The sequence below is a fragment of the Grampus griseus genome, assembly GCF_964374135.1.
Source record: "Grampus griseus genome assembly, chromosome: 18".
Taxonomy (NCBI): domain Eukaryota; kingdom Metazoa; phylum Chordata; class Mammalia; order Artiodactyla; family Delphinidae; genus Grampus; species Grampus griseus.
In genome coordinates, this window is record NC_139012.1 from 4,006,568 (window position 1) to 4,032,856 (window position 26,289).

Here is a 26,289-nt window from a genome sequence, read left to right on the forward strand (position 1 = left end):
TCCCGACCGGTTTCCCTGCTTTTGCCTTCAAAATCCTTCAATCAGTTCAGAATGTGGCAGCCAGGCTACTTCTGTTAACTCCTAAGTGACACCAGGTCTGATTTCTGCTCAAATCTCCCAATGGCATCAGCAGGCACTAGGGACAACAGCCAGAGTCCTTTTGATGACCCTCCCAGCCTCCCTGTGGTCTGGCTCTTCTCCTTCTGCTCCTACCACCCTGCTTTCTCCAGCAGGGGCTCTGACCTCACCTGAAAAGCTCCTTCCCTGATATACCTTCAGGAGGTAACTGTGGACTCCTCAGCATTTATCATTATTTACCAAACTACATGTTCAACTTTATCTTTTTATTTGTGGTCACCCACACAAGACAGCTGAGCATCGTGTAGGTAGCAATTTTGTCTATTCCATTCATAGCTGTCTGGACCATAAGAAAGACTCAGCAGATATCTGATGAATGAGTGTACTTTTCCCATGGAATATGACTGTTGGGTCTGTTCTTTTGCCCCAATTCCCACTGCTACTACCCCAACCAAGCTCACTCCATTAACATTTCATCAATGGATTCTTCGTGGGTGTCTTTGCTTCCGGTTCTCATTCTCACCCTTCAGTGCATCCCTACGGGTATTGATCCCTGGTTAACCTTTGCTAAAAACCATTTGTAGCATATGAATTTTCTTCTCAGGTCTATACGATCATTCCCATTGCATTCTGCTTTAAGACCAGACTTGAAGCATCCCCACTGAAGTTATCTACTTTAAACCACCTTTGCAGCTAATATCTTCACTTTCTACTCCTTTCAGACAGACCCTCCTTGTGTGGGACTCTCACTTCTTTGCAGCTGTTCACCTGCACTGCTGCCCAACGGTTTTCTTCTTTCCTTCCTTCAAAGATCTAAGCTCTAAGCAACCATCAACATCAGAGTTTCTCAAAAATCACAGTCACCAAAAAACTTTGCCTAACTCCTCCACTTCCACCAGACTTCATTTTTACTCATTTATTGTTTTCTATTTTATCGAGGTTTTTTTCTCTCTTTGTACTTGGACTGGAGTCTTTCTGAAGATAGGATTCATCTCTCTTCCTGCTCTTTGGTCACCCAAGTGACAGCCCAGTTCCAAGCCTATAGCAACTCCTTAAAAAGTATTAACTCAGATTTTATGACTTCTGTGTCTTTGCAAAATATTATAATACATAACACAATATAATATACAATAGATTCCTCTTGTTCTCTGGGCTTACTATTTTACTATGCTTAATTTCTTTTTAACACTAACTTAGGTGTTATTCTTCTCCTGTAGTTATTTTACACAGAAGTTTTTATAACTTTGTAAATATTTTCTTGTTGTTTCTTTACTGTTAAATCGATACAGGGCTTAAATCCACCTGCGTTCTAATTTAGGATTCCTCCGACAGTTAGAGACAACAATTAGTTTACCTCTGGGTAAACTTGCTCACTCTTTCCCTCCACACTACTGGAAAGTCCTGGAAGGGGCAAGGGGTGTGGTGAACCTGACAGACAGTCCCCTGCCCCTCGAGGGGCTTATAGCTTCACAGAGCAGATGGCCATTCAACGAAGGGCTATAAGTGAGAAGAGAACAATAAAATAGGAGGTAAACGTGCTCTGGGACAGCTTTCTAGAGGATGTGGTACCTTGGCTGCATCTCAGTTCCTTCACGTATAAAAGGAGAGGTTGTACGACGTGATCTCTTAGGTCCTTTCCAGCCAGGAGATTCTCTGCCACTCATTCCATTTTAAGAAAAAAAAAATCTCAGAGCTTCTCAGAGTCTTCTAGTTTGACGAGCATGCCCACACAAAACCATAAAAAGAACTACTTTTGTCTTCTTATTATTGCTATTATTGTATAGGATGGGCTGTCAGTTTTCTTAGATCCACAATTCCTGTTGAAAGCTTTGGGACCCATGTTACTAAATTTATTATTTTTGCAGACTGGACAGGTTAAAAATATAAATAGCTCTGGGACAACTTTGCCACTGTCACCCAAGTTACAAAAAAAACCCTTGTTTTTCAGAGATTTTGATTTTGAAATGTAGTTCATGGGTCATGGGTCTGTACTCTTTGCATATCTGCTTTCGATTAACTCAACCAGTAATTTTAGAGCCAATCAAGATAAATTAACATATATTTGCTTCTTTGAAGCTTTCTACATTTATACCTACAGCTGGAAAGTCTCTCACATTAGAACTTTGGAAAGTACATTCTAAAAACAAACAAACAAAATTCATACAAAAGGATACACAAAAATCAAGAAACTTCATAATCTTGTAAAGGCAACTGAAATTTGGATTGAGTATGCTTAATAAAATTTGATACAACAAGCCAACCAACTTTAAGGGATAAGCCGACTGATTCTTCTCTCTTAAGAGTTTTGGGGGGAAGTGACTTCACCACTATATATAAATCCAGGTATGAAATAATAAATTTCACAACACGATCTCATCATCAAGGAAACAATTTCATTGGGAAAAAATTTCATCATCGATTTGAATCAACAACTTGCTTTTCAGGCAGGTAATTCTTTAAAAACCATATACAACGATTTTACGAAAATTTCGCCTTTTTTTCACTTTTACGAGGAGACTTGGGACTTTTAACTATGTTCACTGAAACGAGTAATTTTTTCTTGAATATTTCAGACAGTTAAAAGAAACCTCTAATATTTAAAAGAAATTCTATCTCCCACTTCCCCACCAAAAAACAACAAACCAAAACTATGAAGCACTACATCAGAAAACGATTTTCTTGTCGTTACCTTCTTTGTCATCATGGTGGATAATCGCATCCTGTATCATGTCAGCAAGGTTAAAATGAACTTTTTGATTCCTCCCACGCTTCAGTTTTTTCAGGAGCCCCTCCTGCTTCTGAAAAGCCTTCTCTCTTTCATAGTAGGCTTTGACTTGTTCACAGCGCATGCGTTTTACCAGCCGCTGCCTTTGGCCCAGGGGGAGGGACTCCAGCAAGCACTGGTCAATTTCCATTTCATGGGATCGAAAAATGTTACATAGCTGAAAGCAACCTGAAAGAAACACAATGGAAAAGTCACTAGACCTACTGCTACAGCCAACATAGCAGCACTGCAAGCATTGCCCATCACTCAAGCTGGAAACCCATTCAGTCCTCTTTGTGCTAGACAACTAATACAAACACTTTTTAGAGATTGCAGGAAAAGCAAAGAGAGTTGATGTCCTACCCAAGACTGCATAGTAGTAAAACAGATGACACAGATATAGATGGGTAATTTTGCTCAACATAATTACTAACAATCCATCCTTTCCTGTTTCTTTAAATCTCTACCAAAGGCTTAAATGCTTTACCATGGCACTAAGCCCCTTCTAACTGAATAATGCCAACTAAACTTTACATGCTAAATTTTGGCAGAAAGCCATTCCAAGTTTTGGAGAACAGCCTCATAAAATTGGTTTTCCATGTCGTGATGACTGTGCTAACCTAATGTAACAGAACATATGTATGCCATCAATTGTTTATATGACACAGTGATCATTTTCCACAATTTATTGCTGAGCCTTTTTCCTTGTCATCAGTGACATGCATTCCTAAAAGACCTAATGATGGTTAAATATAAAGACTGTGCAATGGAAGAGAGATTTCTCTCTTGGCAACTCAAAATTGTGTGTATGGAATTGTTGCTGTCATAGTCTTTGTCTTATGAATATAGTGATTAGCAAAGTGAGTTGTCTGTCCTGGACCTGAAAATCATCCCTTTCTGTTTCCTATAAACACCACCCAAAGCACCTGTAATGGAATTGTACAAACTCGTATTGAAACTGGACAGAACCCTGTGGGGCCCTACTGGGTACAAAAGCCTTTCCGTGTCCCCTGTTTCTTGTTTGTAGGAAAGAGGTTTCAGCCTCCTAGACCTTCCCTGAGTTCCAAAGGGCGTTTCAAGCAGTTACTAACTAGACGAGTGAGGGAATGCAGAAACAAGGGAAAGGCAGTCCAGAAAGAACAGTGCAGGGATGGGGCAGGGTCCTGGTTCCTCCTGAGGGGATATACAGAACAATCTGATACGTATCTCTGAGATCTTCTACAGGAACTAAGCCCCCACACAGAGACGGAGGATGGCACCTTGAGGCTGAGCACAGGCATGTGGAACCCACACTGGCTGGAACCTGAAGGCTGATGCCTGAGATTCCCGAACACCACCCTGTTACCTCCCCACCAAACCATCAGAGGAAGGTCACACAACCCAGCAGACCTCCCTGCAAGTTTTGCCTACAAAAACTCTTCCCTGAAACCCACTGGAGAGTCTGGGTCTTTTGAGCACAAGCCACCCGTTCTCCTTGCTTGGCCCTGCAATAAACACTTCGCTCCTCCAGCTCTGACTTGTTTGGCCTCACTGGGCATCAGGCACACAAACTTGGGCTTGACAACACTATATTTACCACTACATTAAAATTTTACTATTGGCAGAAAATAAATGTTGAACCACTGAACACTCTAGAATGTGGCTCACAAATACAGGTTCAGATAACCGTGTGTATGTTCTTCTCTTAAGATATATCTGATGTAAGTCTCAGGCAAGTAAAAGTAACTCTGCACGCACAAAAATGTGGCTGATTGAAAGCCACATCTGGAAAGATCGTACCATGAGGGTCTACTTCATCTTCGGAAAGATGCTCTATTCCTTTGACAGCACAGCAAATTGTGACAATGCTATTTTCATTTCTATTTCGCTTGACACTTGGCAAAACTTTATTCTCGCAAACACCAGGCATAACCATCCCTGTTTTGTAGGCAAAGAAAACTACGTTGAGGGAGGCTGTGACTTGTCCAAGACCATGATAAAGTTGTAAATGTCCCATAAAGGCTCAAGACAAAGACAAGATAAAAGACAGTGATTCTTGAAAGCCAGATTTTACATATATATGTGTATACATATGGAGAGGGGAGAGCAGCAGACTTGGGGAACTGTGTTTTCATTGTTCATTAGCATTTGACAAAAGCTCAGTGTTTTAGAATCATATGTTTTCATAAAACTCTTCAGCAGTCTTTGCAAGAGTGGTGTTAGAAGCATCAGACAGCTACTCACAGAACGTTCCCTTCCCAGTGACCCGAACACAAAGGGACACCAGGGGTTCTGAAATTATGACAAATTGCTGTGGAGTATGACTGTCTGTGAGGGCTCATTAATAATGGAAAGGAGATACACTCCACTTTCAAACCTGTTTAGAAAATATCATTGGGTTTGATTTATTAACTTGAATGCTCAGGAAACTGTGACTTTCCAGGTTTGTCAGTGGGCGCCCAGGGAATCATTGGAGCCACTGAAAAGCCTAAAGAGGTAAAACAAATGACATCGCAGGGCATCCTGTGCTTATCAGCGTGCAGTCCAAGAGGGAGGTTAATCTAATAAAGCCAACAGGCCTCTCGCTTTTCGCTCTTAAAGAAAGGTCTCATGGTGAAATTTTCAATTAACTTTTGAGGCGTCTGTGGATATAGCTGGTGATTCATTGAGCAATCCCTCTCCTCCCTCAAACAGAAGTACAGAGGGTTGTTCCTAAATTAATTTTCTTATGATCTGGAAAATCAAAAGCCAGGGCTGTCAAATTTCAAATCCATACATATATAAAATATTGATGTTTAACACACTGTTGGTTAAATAATTCCACATGCTTTGATTTTAAATGGTCTAAACTTTGATGTATTTTATATTCTGAAAATGCACTGGGCACTCTGACTTCCTTTTGGCTAATTATGGGTGGATCAGCTATGTCGTGTATATGTGCTATACGGATCTCTAAGACAGCACACTAAAAATAGCAGAGTTATGAGAAATAGAGTTTTGAGGCAGTCTACTCAGTCTACAGAATTTCATCACCAGGGCACTAAGAACAACAAGAACTAATTCCTCAGGTGATAATCTGGACGGCCCAGGCGGAGGACAGGCGTCTGAACTGGGCCAGGCTAGTTTGCTCCTGGGACAGGAGTTCTGGGCAGGCACTGGTTTCCAGCTGTGCGACGGGTTGATGGGGTTCCGCCTGCCCAGTTACTGACCGGGGGCTCTCCCTGCTGACTATCCTACTTCTTATCCCACTATTTTCACTCTCTTTGCCTAGGAAAAAACACACATGAACTAATACAACTTCAACATTATTCAAACCTCTTTCTCACAGTAATATGAGTTCATTAGTATGACTAAGACACATGTATTAGGATAGGGCATATTTTCATTGTCGTGCAGACTGACTAGCTGAAACCAGTTTTCTCTTCTCCTTAGATGTGAGTGGACTTCATTTTTGAGCTTCCCAGAGCAGGCTCATGAAAAATGCCCAAATACATGCCTTTTGCCACGTTCTGTCACTTCTGCCAGCTTGGTGCCCAGGAGCTTGCTGCCTGAGGGAGCCACCTACCCAGATGGTGACGGTGATGGAGCCTTGGCTCCTCCAAGTGCCTTCCACGCATCAGCCCTTATCATAACTTCTTATGAGCAAGAAACTAACTTCTACTGTGTGTAACCACTGACATTTGGGGTTTTAACTCTGTGACAACCGCAGCGCCCTACCCAGAGGATGCTGTTGATTGAGGAATTATTTTCTTCACAGTGCTACGTGGTGATGAAGAAAACATTAAAATGTTCTAGAATTTTGAATGAGAAGACTACTCCATTACTATTTACCGAGTGGAGAGCTGGTGAATTTTTAACAATCAGCTCTGGTGGGGTGGGAATGGAATCTCTGAATTATCGTGCATTTGCCTAGCATCATGGTACAAATACTCTGGGCATGGCCAATTAAAACCGACCACGTGACATCACTAAACTCAGAGATGGGACCCTCCAGAATCAGGGCAGGCCGGCTTCAGAACACCACTGCACCTTCCCCGCGTGGGAGAATCAAGGGTTGTATGTGCATCAGAAAAAACAAATACTTGGAGAAAGATATTCCAGCATGATTTCCAAGGCGTGATTGAAGCAAACAGCATCAAGAATTACCCACTTCTCAAGAGAAAATAACGACGTATATGTAATAACCTTTGCTCGGGATGTTTGACTGATTTAACCAACTTGTAGTTTGAGTTTCCATAGGAAGTAGATAAACACCCATACACTTTAAATGGCTTAATCATCAAAATCAGCTGCTCATAGATGGCAATGTTACACAGTGCAAAAACTAGTGAAATTCAAACTGGATTCCAATCTTAGATACAGCATTTTCTATCTATGTCCTGGAGCAAAGTACTCAAGACTTCTAAGATTTTTCTTTTAGTATATAGAAAGGAATTAATAAGTCAGGCTTTCTGGGATATTTTAAAACTAGGAGAAAGTTTGCAAAAAAGCAATGTCTGGCACAAAGGACTCAATGGATGGTAATTATTCCTGTTAGGAATATATTATGAGGATCTATGCGCCCCAATTATTGCATACACGGGATGTGTAAAGAGAGTCAGAGAGAGGTAAAGGCACTTCCCACAAAGCGCTTCAATGATACCTCTCCTCTTTATTTTCTGGAATTCTCCAGACACAAGGTCTTTGCATTTCTCTTCCCTCTGCCTGGAATGTTCTCGCTCTGACAGCTGAAGACTGTGCAGTTAGCACCCTCTGTCCCCCAGGTCTGCACTCAAAACCCCCTTTTTCATGAGGCTCCCACAGGCTCCCACTTTACATCTATTTGCAAATGTCCCCTGATAAAACTTCCAATTCCTATTTGCTGCTACGTTTTCCCCTTTAGTACTTATCAGTCTGAGTTACACTTCTACAATAGCAATTATTATACTTAGAATACATATTATACTCATACCAATACTAACGCTGTCTACTAAAAAACATACATATTTTCTCGTTTATCTATAAGCACCACAAAGTCAGGAACTTGGGGTGTTTTATCCACCGCTTATTCTTGAGTCTCTGGAGATGTTCAATATTTTTGCTGTCGTTAAATGAAACTGTTTAATGGGCCATTAGACAGTTGGCAGGAATATCATGTATAATACTAGGACCAGATCCAGAATTCAAGGTGTAGTAGATAAATGCTTATCACTTCTATTCTTACAGAAGGGCACACTGACACCATACTTCTCATCTAATTGTTTTTACACTGACACCATACTTCTCATCTAATTGTTTTTCCTCACAAAATTATCTGGTCAGACACAGTGTAGCCAAGTTTACCACGTATTGGATTTCCTGCTCTACAATGTGACTTTTTTGGGGGTGAGGGTGGGGAAGGAGAAGCCTATACATGTGATTGCCCTGCAATTCTAGATAAAAATGTACAGACATGTATCACAGCCAGAAGTCCCCACTCTGCAAATGTGCATCTCCATATGACAAACGTTGAGAGCCAGCAGATCAAACACGTAAAGGAAAAAGCCAAGATCTATATTCAGAAATAAATGTGCAGTATCTATTAAAAACTTTAGTAGCCCCGTGCTTTGGCTTTGGAGGGTCCCACACAATGTGTTGACTTCAGGACTTTATATTGTAGCAAACCAAAAATATAAAAAATAAGTTAGGGGAACTAGGAAATGAACTCCTGAAATGATTCTACTGTACAACTACCAGAAATGCTTTCATCTCAATTAGAATCAAAATCTTCACGTGGCCATGGCACACTCAATGTGGGAGAATTTTGTGCTTCTCTCTCCATGACTGCTCGATTCAACAGGCAGAAAAAAAAATGAGTAAAGGCATAGATAATTTGATCTAAAGGACATCAGTAGAAACATGCATCCAATTTTCAGGGAAAAAAGTTTTTTTCCAAGAATTCATGGATGATTTACAGAATTGACTATGTCTTAGGCAGCAAAGCAAAGCCAATTTCAACAAACAGTGAAGAAGTGAAGTTAGACAGGCATTTTCTTAACCCAGCTGAGAACTCCATCTCAACCACAGAAATGAAGCCGCACCTCCCATTAAGAAACTTGAAAGCTGATTCTAAATAAAGCATAGTTTAAGTAGAAAAACATGATAGAAATAATACATTTTTAGAACCAACCACTGATGAAAGAAAGTCTGTATCAGATTCATGGATGAAACTAAACTAGCTCATATAAATAAATCTACAGCTTTAAATGTATATGTCAGAAAAGAATCCAGTCTTAGAATCAATGAGAAAACTATCTGATTCGTAGTTAGAAAAGAACAATAAAAGAAGCTCAACAAAAAAGAAGAAAATAATTAAATGAGGATATAAATGAATAAAACTGAAATAAGGAAAGAACAAAGATAAGACAAGACATGAGAAATGGACAATATCTAGAAAAATATAACTTATCAAGAATGACTCAAGAAGAAATACAAACTTGAATAGATTTATAATCATTACATTAAATCGTTACAATCTAATCAGCAAAAGAAAAAAACTAAACAAACAAACAAACAAAAACCATGGCCCAAATGATTTACAGCCCTTTAAGGAATGGGTAGCATGCATGTCTCCTCAACTCTCCTAGAGGATGGAAAAGATGGAAACTGTCTCATTTTCTGAGACTAACATACACTTGATATCAAAACTAAATGAGGACATCACAAAAAAAGGGGTATATATCAATCTCATTATACACACACATGCAAATAGCCTGTGTGCACATTAGCAAAGTGAACCCAGGGGTGTGCAATTTGTTAATGGAATGAAAGGATGGCTAATCTTAAAACATCTATGAATGCATGTTGCCACTTTATCTTCTGTTTCAAATTTAGAAAAGGGAGGCCCTCTATCATCGCTTATATTCTACCACAAAATGAAGGTTTTACTCAACATAGAAAAAAAGAAAAAGAAATAATGGACATAAAACATGGATAAGAGGAGGAAAAAATCAGTTATCATTGTAAACACTGCTACCTACACAGAAAAAACCCACACATTCTATGACTCAGCTATTAGAACTGATAGTTCAGAACTACGGTCAACACGAGTCAGTACTGGCAAAGAAGAAGAAAGCTACACTGCTCCTGGTGCCCTGTCCAGGTCCCCTTCCCTGGCTGGTACACCTGTATCCTCAGCTGCTCTGAGTATTGGCTGGTCCTCTTCCCTGGAGAGTTCTCTGCTGGGCTCAGTCTCCCAGGGAGTGGAAGACTCTACCCACATACCATGAGCCATAGTCGCTGAATGCCCTCCACAGAGGTCCAAAAACACGTCCAGCTGACCCAAGGGGAAACGACCCTATGATGTGATTTACACCCTAGAGAAAAGTGAATTGAGGTGAATACAGACTTTACACAAGACTACACGGCTTTTCTACTCTTGTCTGCTCCGTGCCCTGCTTCCCTCACTCCCTGACGGATTCTCCCTGCTGAGCATTCCCTCAACAGACTGTGATGTGCTCCTGAATCTCCCCCTCAGAATCTGCTTCTAGGGGATGCAATCTAAGACATATGAGGCTTCCTATATTTACTTTAATTTTCTATTAATTTTTGTGGTTTACTCCAAAAGGAAAAAATTTTTTCATAGATACAGAATCTATACACACTGAGCACACTTAATGATGTACGTGTTCAAAACTAGAAATAATAGCGGCACAAAAAATAATAAGACACACATGCAAGAGAACAAAGTTGGAGCCTTATTTTTCAGTACATACGAAAATTAACAGAAAATGGATTCAAGGCCTAAACGTAAGACCTAAAACTACCAAATTCATTGAAGAAAAACAGAAGCTTCACGACATTGGACTTGGTGATAATTTCTTGGATGTGACACCAAAAGCACAGGCAACAGAATGAAAAATAGACAAACGGGACTAACAGAAACTCTTACACAACAAAGGACACAATCAACAAAGTGAAAAGGCAACCCACAGAATGGGACAAAATGCCTATAAATCATGTACCTGATAAGGGGCTAATACCCAGAATATAAAAAGAATAAAGAACTCTTACAGCTCAACAGCAACAAAAATCAAATAACCAAATTTAAAACTGGGCAAAGGACTTGAACAGACTTTTCTTCAAAGATGATATACAAATAGCCAAAAAGCAAATAAAAAGATTCTCCAAATCACTACTCATCAGAGAAATGCAAGTCAAAACCACAATGAGATATCACCTCACAGCCATTAGAATGGCTATTACCAAAGAAAACAAAACAAAGCCAGAAAATCAGAAGTATTGACAAGGATGTGGAAGCAATTAGCAATTGGAACCCTTGAGCACTGCTGGTGGGATTGTAAAATGGTACAGATTCTATGGAAAACAGTATGGAGGTTTCTCAAAAAGTTAAAAATAGAACTACTATATGATCTAGCAATCCCACTTCTGGGAATAAAACGACAAGAATTGAAAGCAGGATCTCAAACAATATTTGCTCACCTATATTCACTGCAGCACAGTTCACAATAGCCAAGAGGTGGAAGCAACCTAAATGTCCACCGGCAAATGAATGGATAAACAAAATGTATATATATGGAATATATATAAGTATATTCCATGTAATGGAATACTATTCAGCCTTTAAAAGAAAGGAAATCCTATCATAGGTTATAAAATGGATCAACCTTGAGGACATTATGCTAAATGCAATAAGCCAGTCCCCCAAAGACAAATACTATATGGTTTCATTTATATGAGGCATCTGAAGTAGTCAAATTCATAGAAACAAAGTGAAACTGAGCAGAACCCTGAGGGGGCTTCCAGGAGACAGACCCCTCCCCCAGTGTCCCCCACCTCTTGTTTATAGGGAAGCTTTAGTGCCATACGCCTTCCCTGAGTCCCAAAGAATAAATTTAATCGGAGAAGTGAGAAAACGTAGAAACAAAGCAAAACAGTTAAGCAAGACAAAATAATAATAGGACCTTTAGTTCCTCCTCAAGGGCTAGAGATAATATATCCTTGAGTTGTTCTGCAGACACTAAAAGCCCCACCAGGTGGAAGAAGTTAACTGCATGCTGACCACAAGCCCGTAGACCCCAGATTGGTTGGAACCAGAAGGTTAATGATGTTAACTCCCAAAATACCACCCAATTATCCCACTACCAACAATCAGAAGACTGTCCACGAGCTGATCACGCACCCTGAGATCCCCTCCCTCACCTTGCCTTTAAAAACCCTTCCTTGAAAGCCACTGGGGAGTTTGGGTCTTTTGAGCATGAGCTGCCCATTCTCCATGCTTGGCGCCTGCAATAAAGGCTATACTCTCCTTCACCACAACCTGGTGTCAGTAGGTAGACTTTACTGCACATTGGGCGAGGGATCCAAGTTAGGTTCAGAAACAGAAGTAGAATGGTGGCTACCAGGGGCCTAGGGGAAGAGGGAAAGAGGGAGTTGTTGTATAATGGGTATAGAGAATCAGATTTTAAAGACGAAAACATTTTGGAGATCTATGGCACAGGAATGTGAATATGCTTCCACTATTGAACTGGATACTTTAAAATGGTTAAGGTGGTAAATTCTATTTTATAGTTTTTTTTAACCACAATAAAAGAAGTAGAAAAAGAGAGAGAGAATAAGATGACACAAAGCACTGCATCACAAGAGATTTAAAAACATACACATAGTTTAAGTATTTTGTGAAAAATTTACTTGCAAACTTATTGTTGATTCCACTTTACACAAATGTTTTCTACGAATTCCAGGAAGGTAGTTGCCTGGGAAGGAGATTAACATGCTTACACACAGGTGTTACACACAGACACACATACATACACACACACACACACACACACACAATTACATCTATGCACCCAACAACCCTCCTAGCAGAAATTTCATTCTCAGAATCAATTGTTATAACATGCTTCCAGAGATATCTTTACTGCATATACAATGACAATGAAACAAAGGAACAGTGAGGATTTTCAAAGACAAGAGTATAATCAATTTCAACATACTCCCCCAGAACCCTAAAAAACCACCCTTTTAAAGCTTGGAAGTCTTTTTAAAAGTGCTAGATTTTAACATCCTAGTAATCAAGCTGCAGGTCCATATCGCTCTTTGCAGAGCAAAAAATAGTACAAAGAAGTTATATTTGGGGAAGATATAGATGTTATGCCCTAAAATATCTCAGGATTTAGGTCGACAATGCCTGTCTCATATAACCCTGCACTGAAACACTTCTCTGAAAAATGGAGAAATAAACTTAAATAATTTAAATTCTTCTCAAGAAAATCAACAATACCTTTCATCTCACTATTTTATGTTTTAATTTATGCATCAAGAGGCCATTTCTGGGGTTTCCATCCAATTATTAAGGCATACTTTTCTAATGAAAGAATGTGAAAAAATGTTTTCTCTTTAAATGAAAATGGAAATGAAGCAAATACACAGGACACAAAAATTACTGCGCACTCTAAAGTATATTTATTTTTTACACACCAATCTATACTTTTCTACTTTTAATATTTTTATCATATTTCTTTAATAACAAGTGATTTGATTATGATAAATAACTTTTCAGTGGAAATAGGTTTACAGTCATAATTCTCTTCAGGATTTGTTCCAGGGAAATAATAAAACTGAAGATTGTCACCCTAAGGTGATGATGTTCCTGGTTCATTATCCAAGTGGACCTGCATGTTTCATCAAATCCATGGTTCATGGAGGGTACCACGTCATGAATTCTCTGTCCTGTGTCATCAACGGTTCCGCAATCATGCCCATGGGCTGATACCCAGCACATTGGTTTACCCTGATACCTAGAGCACTGAATGACCAGGCTTCTTTTCAGAGACAACTCAGCTACACTCAGGATCTTCAGAGCCAGGTGGCTTACAGCCCCATCTCTGGCTGTCAACTCTTATCATATACACTTAATGAGAACTTCTCTGGGGAAGTCTAGTCTCTTTAAGATCAGAACTGCCTACTGACGCTGTTCTCAGAAGCCTGGAACGCCCTGCCATACTGCTGAAAACAAACCCTGTCTTTTCCTGAATGTCCCTGCCACTGGATTTCTCCGAGATTTGGAACTGAAATCACTGCCCTAACCCTTCCAAGAAAGGGCAATGCCGTGACATTAAAACAGCCTCAGAGAAGGCTGAATGCCTGTGTAGCCCAAGAGAGAAGCTCTCTTTGGACTCATAATCAACACAATAGATTTAGACCCTTTACCCCCAATTACACATTTTGGGGCCCTCAAATTTTAAAAGTCTTCTGCTCTGAATCCACACCTACACATTTCATCCTTAGTCAGTATCTTCAATTCTGGTCGGAAGAGGCTCAGCTCACTCTATTCCTGCCAGGTGATATGTTTAATAGACAAATTCCCTGGTGTTCAGACTGTCTTAGAATGGGATTCCTGCCAATTTCAACACACGAGTTCCCTCCTAAGGAAACAGAAGCTGTGACTGGCTCAGGGACCCCACCGGTCAGTCATGCAGCTTCCTGGATGCCCTTAGTCTGAGTCCTGAAACAGCACTCTAAAATGAACACTGTGTACTTCAAGGTCAAGATCAATGAGCACACGTTATGTGTGCTTTAGTAATGTTAATAGCTCCTCTTTAAATTTCTTTTTTTTAATGCAAAAGCTTGTGTATGTGTCCATACAACTCTAATTTCATGGCTGTAAATAATTTTTTTTATTTCATCATTTTCCTGAGTCTTGCAAATTTTTCTATTTAAAATGTTAGTTTGATGTAAAATATTTGATATCTGACATTATTTTGGTATAAAATAGTTTCAACCCTGAAATATGAGTTTCACATTTAATATTTAATTTTGGCTTTAATAGAGTCTGGTTCTCCCCTTTCTTTTTAAAGGGAAAACTTTAGGGAAAATTCGGATGCTAAAATTTCTATTAACCTTTCTAGGCTAAGTAAGTTTCTAGGTTATATTTTGTGTTTTTAAGTGATTACCACTGCCCTTCACGTTAATGTGTAAGACATATACAGATGAAAGAGATTCTTCAATGTCAGTTGAAAACCTATGTCAGAACAAAGAGTACAATTCATAAATAAACATCCGTGTGTCCAAAATGATCACTGCCCTTGTCCCAAGTCTTAGTTATCACATTAAACAACCTTGGCTTTGGTCACTCACTGCTCCATCCTGCTGGAAAGACTTTTCAAAATTATGTTCATCTCAGAACTAACACACAATAAGGGTATAGCTATTACAACTAGTCAAAACGTATATACCCATCATCAAAGGCTCCACCTCGCCCATGGAAGATTACTACTAATTAATGCCTTGTACAAAATTAACCCCAGACTTTTACATACCTTCCATCTTCATTTCTGTCTTCTGGCTACTCCATTATATGAAATCTGAAAGTATCATTAACTACCTAGCGTGGCCCATCATTTCTTCTGGGAGCCCTCCTTCTGGGCTTCAACTCTCCTAACTCACTTCATGTGGTCCTAGTGGGGAATTAAAAAGGTTGTCCAATTTAACTGCCCACAGAATTGAAAACATGACCTAGGTTGAGTCCATCACAATGGCCGCTACACTGAGGATCAGTGACTGTTCTAGTGTGGGGATACGGTCCTAGAGGGACAATTCAGGATCCTTCCATGAGATTTGCTAGATGGACACTCGGAGATTTTTTTTTAAAAAAAAAAAGACCCAGTCATTGTTTTAATATCAACTCACTGGAAAGTAGGTATACGGCTCATATTTTCTGAGGCAGAGAAAGACAGGCAAAGACAGAAAGAGGTGAAAAAGAGATAGAGACAGAGAGAGTCAATAATAGCAGTTAAATCCCCAGATCCCAGATCCAGCAGTACCTGAAGCCACTTTAATTTAGACTTTCCAGGTATATGGGCCATTTTCCAGATATGAAAGCCAATGAATTCCCTTTCGTACTTAAACTATTACGAGTGGATTTTCTGTCGATGGCAACCAAGAGACGCATAAAATATACTAGTCCGTGAAGATTTTTTCTTCCTTCCTGATAAACGATACATTCCTTTTACCCATACACTTCCTTTCTCTTCTGCCATGAATGTGCACCTTATTTCCACAGTAGAGGAAAGGTTCAACTTTATATTATATTGGATATTTATTATAGATTATTTATTTTACAATAATATGTTTCCAAACTTCAGAAAGCTTCATGGTATGTGCTCCAAATGTGCTATGCTCAAGATGGAGAACAAAAATTCCCTCACATGTGCCACTAAAACCCAGATAAAACAAAGCAAACAAACAGAAAAGCCCCTCCTCTTTCTAATTTTCTTCTTTCCTTTCATGGAACTAACATTTTCTCCTCGTACAGACTTGGCATCACAAACTGGGGATTCAGGAAATACATGGAGCCCTGGACACGGGTCACGTACAGTCAGCCTGAGTCTTAGGCAGAGCGGCAGTGAGGCTGGGAGTGAGTACTCGACCTTGGAAACACTCCTAAGAAGGGCTTCCTGCCTCCTCTTGAACCCTCAGATCCCTGCGCCCTGTTCAGTCTGAACTCGGAAGCCTAGAGTCTCTGATTCTGCCTTTCCTGTTCCTCCATCTTCACGTGGTCAGCAGGGGTCAAGGTGGAGGCATGCAAGGACTGAGAGGGGATAAAGGGTGAGATGGGGAGTGTTGGGTTCCACTGTCCTTTGGGGCTGAATCCCGTCCTCTTTGCTGCTCCCAGCCTCCTGAGCTACTGTCCTCCTGTGATCCTGTCCCTGTGGGTCTTTGTTCTTTGTTACTTGGTGTGTCTGCACTGCAGAAAGCTGGAGGTCTTTCCCCCAGAATTACTGTTGGTAACTCAGACAGTGCCCCGTATTCTGTGGGAGGTTTGCTGGTGAAGGTAGTATAAGGAAATCTCACCAAAGGTGGGCAAGATTGAGATCCCTGAACGTCAAGAAAAGCCCAAATAAGGGGCGTCCATACTAAACCTCACAAGGTTTGGAGGCCATTTCAGCAGAGAAGACTGTTGTGGATACTGGGAAAATAAAGACAAAAATTGTGAAAACATGGCTTTGTTACAGAATATTAATGACAGTCATTATGTGAACTGATTACTACTGATCACTCATTTTCATTTAACAAATATTACTGTGTCATGAATATGTGTCCAATATTATTAATGTAAGTTTGGTTTTAACCTAAACCAGGTTTGTTGTAAGGATCAGTCTTTTGTTGCCTGAGGGCCTCCAGATCCAGCCTAGACCTGGGGTAGGTAAGCCTTGACCTTGACCGAGGGATGTATGTACCCAGTACCCAGTGCTGACAGCAGAGATGGAAGAATGCGTGATGGACAAATGAGTGAGTGCCCTGGGGAAATGGTGTCAACTCAGTCCCCCCAAAGCTAACCTAATAAGTAAAGTTATTCAGATAAGTAACAATGAACTAGAAATTTAGGAAACGATTCAGCCTCCAAATGGTTTTCTCCCCTCAGTTATGCTCCACAGAATTGACTTAATTTTATAAGATTAAAAGAGGACGCACCAAGAGGCACCCTTCATCAATCTCATATTTGTTCTCAGCTCACTTCAGTGAGCGTTTCCTCTTTTATTACCTGATTGAAGAACAGTCAACTGATTTCCACAAAACCATTCATTAATTCGTATCTGTCTCTCCTGTCACTCCTCATTTCCAGATAATAAATAATTCAAGCTTCTTTCATCTTTCCTTATTCAAAAGACCCTGAAGCTTTTTTGCCTCTTATTTATCCTTCCCTCGACCACATCCTAGGAGCAAAAGACCTTTCCAAGCTGAACTAAACAGAACTGAGGGCCGTTCTAGAGGGGCTACTGATAATTTCCCTTTTGCATTTTATCATCTCGCTTTATGATGCAGGGAAGCTCCTGAGTAGCCTTTTTAACCACAACTATCTGTGGAGATAACATATTTACTGAACTGTCCATAAGCAGCTGTGGGTAGTTTTCTAAAGACAGAAGTCAATTTAAAACCCAACAGTGTAAGAATCATTTAAATGGACTCTGCAGTTGTACGATGCTTTCTCCTTAGAAAGGAAAACATAATGCAACTGTGGTTTGGAACAGAAGTTTTCAAAGCAGGGCACAAAAAGGGTCCTTCTCCTGTAACAATCAATGATACTATAGGTACTATTCTAGCATGAATTGATTTATGACAACTGATGAAAAAACAAAGTTTCCTTTCTGTCAAAGCTCTTCTAAATCTGCATTGCCATCAACCTTATTATTGTTGTTGTTATCATTATTTTCATTTCTCAAGCGATTAAACTATGCCCGAAGATTTTAAAACACAAAACAGCCCCAACACATAGCCTTAATGACGGCAAGTGTGGAGGCATAGATGGATTTGAGTTTACCAAGATGAGGAATTAGATACAGTGAACTAAAACCTACTCAAGTATTTCCTATCTTAAAAGCAAACGACTTTTCTGAGACCACATCTCTGTCCACAAACTGCCTTTTCTATCCTTTTCCTTTTAGAGGTGACCATCTCTAACCTCCTAAGTCTTCCTGCATTTTGCGCTCCTGAAAGAAAGTATCCTTGTAACTCTGACTCATGCTGAGCTGAACTAGACAAATATTCTCAGATAAATGGGGAAGAAAACAGAGAGTTTGACATCTCAATGCAATGATGGTATGGAAGCTAAAATGCAGTAATTGGGTGGCAAGACATTTGAGAGGCAGACACAAAGAACTTTTTTAAGAAGTTTGGAAGTAGAGGTAAGTGGAATTATGGGATATTAACTTGAGTAGATAAGAACATCAAAATAAATAAGAACATTGAAAGTATTTATTTCTAAGTTTGGAAAGTATTAATGAAACTTTAAACAAAACAGTTGATTTCTGAGAGCCTAGATTCTCTGAATCAACCACATGAACCACGTTCATCCCTGTCTCAGGGCCTTTGCACCTGCTGTTCCCTCTGCTGGGCACACTGTTCCCACACATCTTCACATCCCACCTCCTCACTTATTCAATCACTCAGAGGTCACTTCTTGAGAGATGTTGTCCCTTAACCACCTATTTAAAATTGTCCCTTAAAATTGTTCTGTTCTCAGGCCACCCATGAGATCTTTAAACTTTTTAATTTTCTTCACATCAGTTGCTGATACCAAACTTTTTTTTTTTTTTTTTTTTTTGCGGTACACGGGTCTCTCACTGTTGTGGCCTCTCCCGTTGCGGAGCACAGGCTCCGGACGCGCAGGCTCAGCGGCCATGGCTCACGGGCCCAGCCGCTCCGCGGCATGTGGGATCCTCCCGGACCGGGGCATGAACCCGTGTCCCCTGCATCGGCAGGCGGGCTCTCAACCACTGCACCACCAGGGAAGCCCCCAAACATTTTTATCTACATCTGTTTACTTATTTACTCTCTGTCTCATCACTGGCATGGGAATTTCAAAATGTGAGGGATGTGAGCTAGCTCTATTCTCCTTGTATCCTTAGCCTTTAGATCAGTGCTTGGAAAAGTCTAGGAGTTCAAAAATATTTCTTGAATTAATTAATATCTGAATTACTGAATGAATAAGACAGAAGGAAAATGAAAATAAATTAATCCACCCAGCTCAGTTTAGGTGCCAGAGCACGCTTATGCCCCTCAAGGACACTAAGTGCGAGTCAACCATTGAAAGTATAAAGAGTCCCCTTTCATTCACCAAAGAGCCTACAGAAGGGAACGTATCACATTAGCATAACAGATGCCGGGTAAGGACGTGGGTGTGGAACCCTCCAGACATAATGACAAGCCTTTAATAATGCAAGGTCAACACTGCAGAAATGCGCAAAGATATATCCTGGATGGACCGGCAGGGCACACGGAGCCTTGACACTCCTAAGAGTCTGTATAAAAGTGGAATACGTGAACAGTACAGTCAAATGTGGAACAACAGATATATACTATACTGATGTATCATTTTATACATAGGCTTCAACTCTGGTTTGTTACTTCACAACTGATGACACAGGAAGGATAGATATAGATATAAAAGGTAGATGATAGATAGATAGGTAGGTAGGTAGAGAGGTATTAGATTTGGATACAGACAGAGAGAGCTTACGCTAAAGATTTATCTTTAGCGGCACATTTAGTGATTTCTATCTTGTTCTTAATTGTGTTGGTTTTATGAGTCCTAGATTTATCACTAGATGAGAGCTTTACTTATTTTATTTAAAAAATGTTTGATAAAATAATGTTGAAAAAATAATGAAATATTCTTACACATATATAAAATAGTCATATAAAGATTATCAATACACTGTTCTAAAGGTAAGTTTGGAGCAGTTGTGTTACATATTGAAACTAATTGAATTATAGATACTATCGATCTACAGACCTTATTCTAATACACTATTACATTTAAACTTCTGAGCAATTTTTTTAACCTGATCAGGGATTTTTTTAAATTTAAGACAGGTTGAATAATTTTAATATTGAAAGGAAAGGTAAATATTTGAGAATATCTAAGAACGGTATGAAAAAAATCAGAAGGGACTTGCCTTACTATATATTAAAGTTACTATCAAGACACAGTTACCAACAGGGTATGGCCAAGAACTAGACAAATGGATCAGTGTAACGAGAAAAAAGTGATCCTCATCTTACATCACACAAACATCTTAATTTTACAAGGATTAGAATAAAAAATGTAAGAATTCAAGTTTAGAATAACATGGAAAAGATCAATCACTTAGCTTCAGTAGAAACAGACAACCCAAAGAAATAAATAAAACCAAAATCTGGAATAGACAAGAGAGCCATCGTTTCTATACAATGACAAGAAAATTAGATGCCAACCAAGACAAAAGAAAAAAATAGGAAGGCTCTCTTCAGCACATATCCAGAGAAATAAGAATATTTCTTAATATAAAATATTATATAAAGTTGATAAGAAAAAGATAAATAATTCAACATAAAAATGAAAACAGATATGAAGAAATAAGCCTAATAAAAATGGGAGAAACTTTTTCATTATCAGTAGAATAAGAACAGAGCCTTGTCAGAAACTGTATTTCCACCGTGGAGTTGACAACGTTTGAAGATAGACGCATCTTCAACCAGCAGCATCTCTGGTTGGCAAAGATGCAGAGATGCACATTCTCTGCTAGTGGTGGCAATCTGAGGTGCTATAGCTACTTGGAAAGAAATCTGGCAGTTTCTACAATACTTAAAGATCCACATGCCATTTGGTTCAGCAGCCCTGCTTTTGTGAATCAATACTCTAGTAATATAAGCCAAAAATACTAAAGTAAGTTTTCATGCTTATCGAAAAGGAAAGAGTTTATAAATAAATGGTTTAACAAATGCTAAAGAATGTTACTTAACTATCAAAAAGAGAATGCTTAGATATATCTTCATTAGCCAGAAAAGATGTCCATGTTGTTAAGGAAGAAGGGGGGACATCTGAGTTAAAGGTACATATTTGAGAAAATATCGATGGTGTTTAAACCACAGGAACGGATGCGGTCACCAGGGATTTTGCAAAGTGTCAGGGCCAAACTCTAAAGAGAGAAAGCTGGCAACGGGGCAGAGGAAAAGATGCCAGGGACTTAGGGGAAAAATCCCAAGAGCTGTAAAACAAGAAGTAAAGCCACGTGAGAAACTGACTCAGGCGAGGAAGGAGTAACGTCCGCGGGATTTAACCACATCAAGGTGGTTTAACCAAAGTGGATTCAGTGAAGTAATGAATGGACCAACTGGGAGAGTAAAAACACTGATGAGGGTCAGAGGTCATATGTGTCATTTCTCTAAGGTGTGACCATGAAAACAAAGAAATGAGGTGGTGGCCAGAAAGGAACAGGAGGTCAAGGGGGACTGTTCAATTGTTTGCAAACTGATGGAAATGGCGCAGTGGAGAGAGCTCCGTGATGCAGGAGAGAAAAGGGTAAATGAAGGAGGGAGGAACCAGGTAGAGTCCAGAGCACACTGGCTTTGGGTACAAGGACGAACAATTCAGGACTACAGAACAGAAGTGAGCAAAGAGAAACTCACACGCTGGCACCTTTGTAGACATAATGGTGGGAAGACGCAGGAGTTAACATCTGACGGTTTCTGTTTTATCAGGGTGGGCGGTCCAGGGAATCTCTAGGTCTGAGCAATCATGCCAAGCAGGGAAGCACGGTAAGAGTGTGGGAGGATCTCGTCTGTCTAGAACTAAAATGAGATTTGTCTGCCTTTGCTCTGACATCAAGGATCGTCCACTGCTGTGGTATAAGGACAGACAAGTTGGAAAGCTGCGTTCGACCTGGGTGAGGCGTTTGTCCCTTGAGTGCAACAAAGGGAGGTGAGGTCGAGGGAGTGGAGGGGCTTCAGGGATGGACCCTGGATCTGGGATGGGCAGAGAGCAGGCTGAGGGAGACAAGGCAGGCATGGGAGCAGCACGGTGGTGTTTCAATGAGCTGGAGGTCTTCAAACAAGTGAAGAGCACGGACAATCAATGCAAGATCTGGGAAAGCGTCTTAGCAGAAGTAGCATTTACGAGAATGAGTGACCAGAAAAACAAAAATGAGGTGACCTTGATATATTGTAAAACGTGTTTAATATGCAAAATAGCATCCTTTCTGGTCTAATTCCTCCTCGGCTGCTGTGAGTGAATTAGAAGTTCTGGGGTCTATTCATTTTAAATAACTTTAACCTTCCTTCTACCACAAAGAGGGCTGCTCCAACCCCACATACTTAGAGAAGAACTGAACCGGGAGAGAGAGAAGCCGGGTGCAGTTGTTCCAACACTTTCATTCCCAAGCACAGAAGGGAATTTCATGGGGCACACCTCAAGCTTCAGCTCCAGTTCGTTAAGAGGAAACCAGAAGTGTGGGCGCAAGGTTTCACAAGGCACTAGAACTCTGGGAGCCCATGACTCCCTAGAGCTCATTTTCTCCTTAGTTTCTCATTTCTGCTTGGACCTCAGCTGAGGTTTCCGGCCAAGTTCACAGGTCACCCTCACCAGGCACAACTCAGAATCTCACTATCTCAGTATCACTGTAGACCCATCTGAAGATCCTTCCGGGCCACAGAGACACAGGAAACACCAGCACGTTTTGTTGTGGTGTTCCTAAACCTTCCTGCTACGACGTGCTTCCACAATACATTTTTAGACTCTAGTTTTGAACATTTCTCTATAAGATGTATGGTACACGTTAGAATAAGGCCAGGTCCCATGGAGTCAAGAAGGACTGTGGGTGGTGATGTGAGTCTGACCCACTTCTGTCTTTGAATAGTGTCTCTTATACTGTCTTAAAGTTTTGTTTTCCTGATTGTAAAACATGCCCATTGTAGACAGTTTTTAAAATATACAATAGTTTAGTAAAGTAACTGATAATTATAATTATCATATAAAGAATTTTATATTTAATTAGTCATAATTAATATATAAATATTTAAGTATAAATGTTTAACTGTGATTATTATTCTGATGGCTGATTCTAAATAATTGTAATTATAATAACCAGTTATAATTATAATTACAGTTTATTAAATTGTAATAACTGATCACTCCATAAGGCAGAGTTAGCAGCTACTGTTGAAATTGGCATTTAGACCTTTCGGTATATACCTGCTTTAACATTAAATGATGACTGATGACTACCTCCCTAGATGATTAAAAGTTCCCTGGAAGGGCTTCCCTGGTGGCGCAGTGGTTGAGAATCCACCTGCCGATGCAGGGGACACGGGTTCGTGCCCTGGTCCAGGAAGATCCCACATGCCGCAGAGCGGCTGGGCCCGTGAGCCATGGCCGCTGAGCCAGCATGTCCGGAGCCTGTGCTCCGCAACGAGAGAGGCCACGACAGTGAGAGGCCCACATAACGCAAAAAAAAAAAAAAAAAAAAAAAAAAGTTCCCTGGAAGCACTCTTCACTGGTCTCCCAACATCCCACCCTAAGGCTGCCTTCCTAGGATCCCATGTGGCTCTGTTGCTGAACGTTTTCAGAAGCTCTGGCTCCTTCCCTGGAACTGATCCACTTCCGGTACTGCTGCCCATCTTGGAAGTGGACACGTGATACGGCGACCAACAAGGGCCAGGATAAAAAAGACAGGCCCGTGGAAGACACAGAGCTCATGCGAGGAAGGAATGGAGTGTGAAGAACGGCGCAGCCAGTTAACCTCGCCAACCCATCACCCTAACATCAAGGTCAAGGGGACAGAGTATGGTAACATCTTCTGCATCAGGAATAATGATTAAACTGTGAATTATGATCCTTATCAATAAACATTTCTGATGCTGTAAATGCCCTCATTGTTCCTTCTATGTTCTGTTCATTCTTCAAGACCGAGGTCAATACTGCACAATGTCCCTTGACTAGTGGCACAGGATGACATATCATGTCTGAACTCCTTTCAGCACGCCGTACCATTCCACCTGAGGAGAAGTTAGCGTTTGACAATATTCATGCTTCTTTTCCATTTTATAGCTATTGCCAAACACAGAACTTAGGACACAGTCGAATCTTTAGTAAGAAGTTGGTAATCACTCTGATAAATTCATCAGGTATTTGGATCATGTCACTATTCATTAATTTTAGATTTCATCTGGACTGCAAGAATTCTCTCAAATGCTTCCCTGGGTCACACATCATCACTTCTTCTAATTTTCTGACATTCTAAACTCAAATACCTCGGCTGCAACGAAAGTAAGGCAGGAAAGGGCAGTCTCATGCTATATTTGGCAACCAAGTGCTCCCTGAACCTCCAAGTTCATGTCACCCTGTCCCTTTCTGCTTCGGCACATGCTTCGCGGCTGCCTCCCACCAGGTTTGTACACGCCGCCTAGAAGCACCCAGGTTCCTTGTAGAAATGGTGCAGAGGGTTCCGGGAGTTTCCTCTGCACAAGCACAGAGAGGAGAAATAATGACATTCTGCTGGTGCAGTAAAACATGAGGGCCAACACAAAACCAGCCAAGAGTGCGGTCCTAGGTACATTTCACCACGACGAGAACCCCTAGATTTCTGGGGTTAAAACAAAGACTCCTCACAATTCCTAAATATGCTGCACCTCGTAACAAATTACTCTTATTAATTAGAGAGCTAATTTTCAAACTTACAAACAAGTGATTTTACAAGGGAATTCTTTTTGGAGTCAAAATTGTCCTGCAAGCCAAAAACATGCCTCTCCTGGGTGTGCTGAAGAGCAAGGAATTTTAATTTTCATTAATCATAGAGTTTTTATTCCTATATGCATTCCCCACAAAAGACAAGAAAAAGGGGAATCTTGTCCCCTTCTTGATTACCAAGGTTGTTGTAGGTTCCCTTTTCATGCACAACTCAAGATCCTTTCCAAACATGTGTTCCCTGAATGATGTTACTCCAAGGTAACATTGTTATGTCCTCTGCCAACAAAACCCTCATCTTAGGAGGGAACCATTTTCTACCAATGTCACCTGTCACATTAAGACAATGACATATATGTACAGAACTTTGCAGAAGTGCTACAGGAGAAAAAATGCATCTCTAGCGAGCCATTTTTACCAAAAATGTCTCCCTCTTCATTATTACCATCCAAAAAAGGTTTAGATGCAGCTTTTGTCTAGCTCAGAAAATCCTGTTAAAAATTCAGGCATTGAAGAAATCCTTGATGGACCCATGAGGAAAGCCAGTGCCAAACTATTTTTCACCATACTGGCATCAGTGCAGAGTATTTGGTACAGATGTCACCCCAGTCCCTGATCACGGCAAGGTGACTGATGCAAGGATGAAAGTTTACAGTAAAGGATAAGCCCAGAGATGAAGCTTACAAGTTGGGCATTAGGCATAGACACAGGCAGTAAAACTCGAGAATAAAATAATAACTGAATGGCCTCAGTCATATATTAATGAACTAAGTTTGTATGCAAACACTTCATTAACATGTGCTGACACCTGGAGATATCCTTATCAAATTCTTTTTTATGGATTGTTTTTAAAAATTGCTCTGGGTGTGTATCTTTTTCTTAAAAAGCCAGAGTTCTAAAGATTTCTATACTATCAGCATTTGGATCACACTGGAATTATTTCAGAACCCGGTATTAAGAGGAAATTCGTTTAGCATGTAAAACACCTTTCAAAGTCACCGTTCTATGTCACGCACGCAGATGTGGCATGCCAGCAGACCTGCCTTAAGGCTGGCATCTGCATAAAATAATATTTTAAGAAGACAAATAACCATCTGAGCAAAAGAGCAAGGTTACTTACAGCACTTGATAAAATGATAGTGAGACATCTTTCCATCTCAGACAGAAATCTTGCTACAGGTTCCAGCATTCTCTTCAGCTACAACTGTCGTCCCCAGGAAATGCATTATTGAGAGCTTCTCCTCAGGTAACAGTTTACCTCGGGATGCATTATTGAACCGAGGCTCTGTTCCACGGTTGTGCAAAAAGCTTCAAACTCATTCTCATTCAGCAGCTGGAGTTCAGATCAGCCTCCCCGTGGGTCTGCAGCCACCACTGCTGCACGTGCTATTGTAGCCGCTTGACTGACAGGGCTCCTAGCGCCACAATCCCGGGAATAGTGCCCTCTAATTGGCGCTCACACGCACCCACCTTCTGCCGGCTC

At 40.4% G+C, this 26,289-nt stretch overlaps 1 protein-coding gene across 1 annotated transcript in view; it reads right to left on the minus strand.

The window, feature by feature from the left end:
- Positions 1 to 26,047, minus strand: part of MYO16 (myosin XVI) — a 424,969-nt gene extending 398,922 nt beyond the window's left edge. The window contains exons 1-2 of the mRNA XM_082675412.1: positions 25,927 to 26,047; positions 2,768 to 3,031 (exon numbers count right to left, since the gene is read on the minus strand). Of these exons, the coding sequence (XP_082531538.1) occupies positions 2,768 to 3,031; positions 25,927 to 25,954 (292 nt within the window). The 5' untranslated portion in view covers positions 25,955 to 26,047. The remainder of the gene's footprint in view (positions 1 to 2,767; positions 3,032 to 25,926) is intronic.
- Between the last annotated feature and the right edge of the window lie 242 nt (positions 26,048 to 26,289).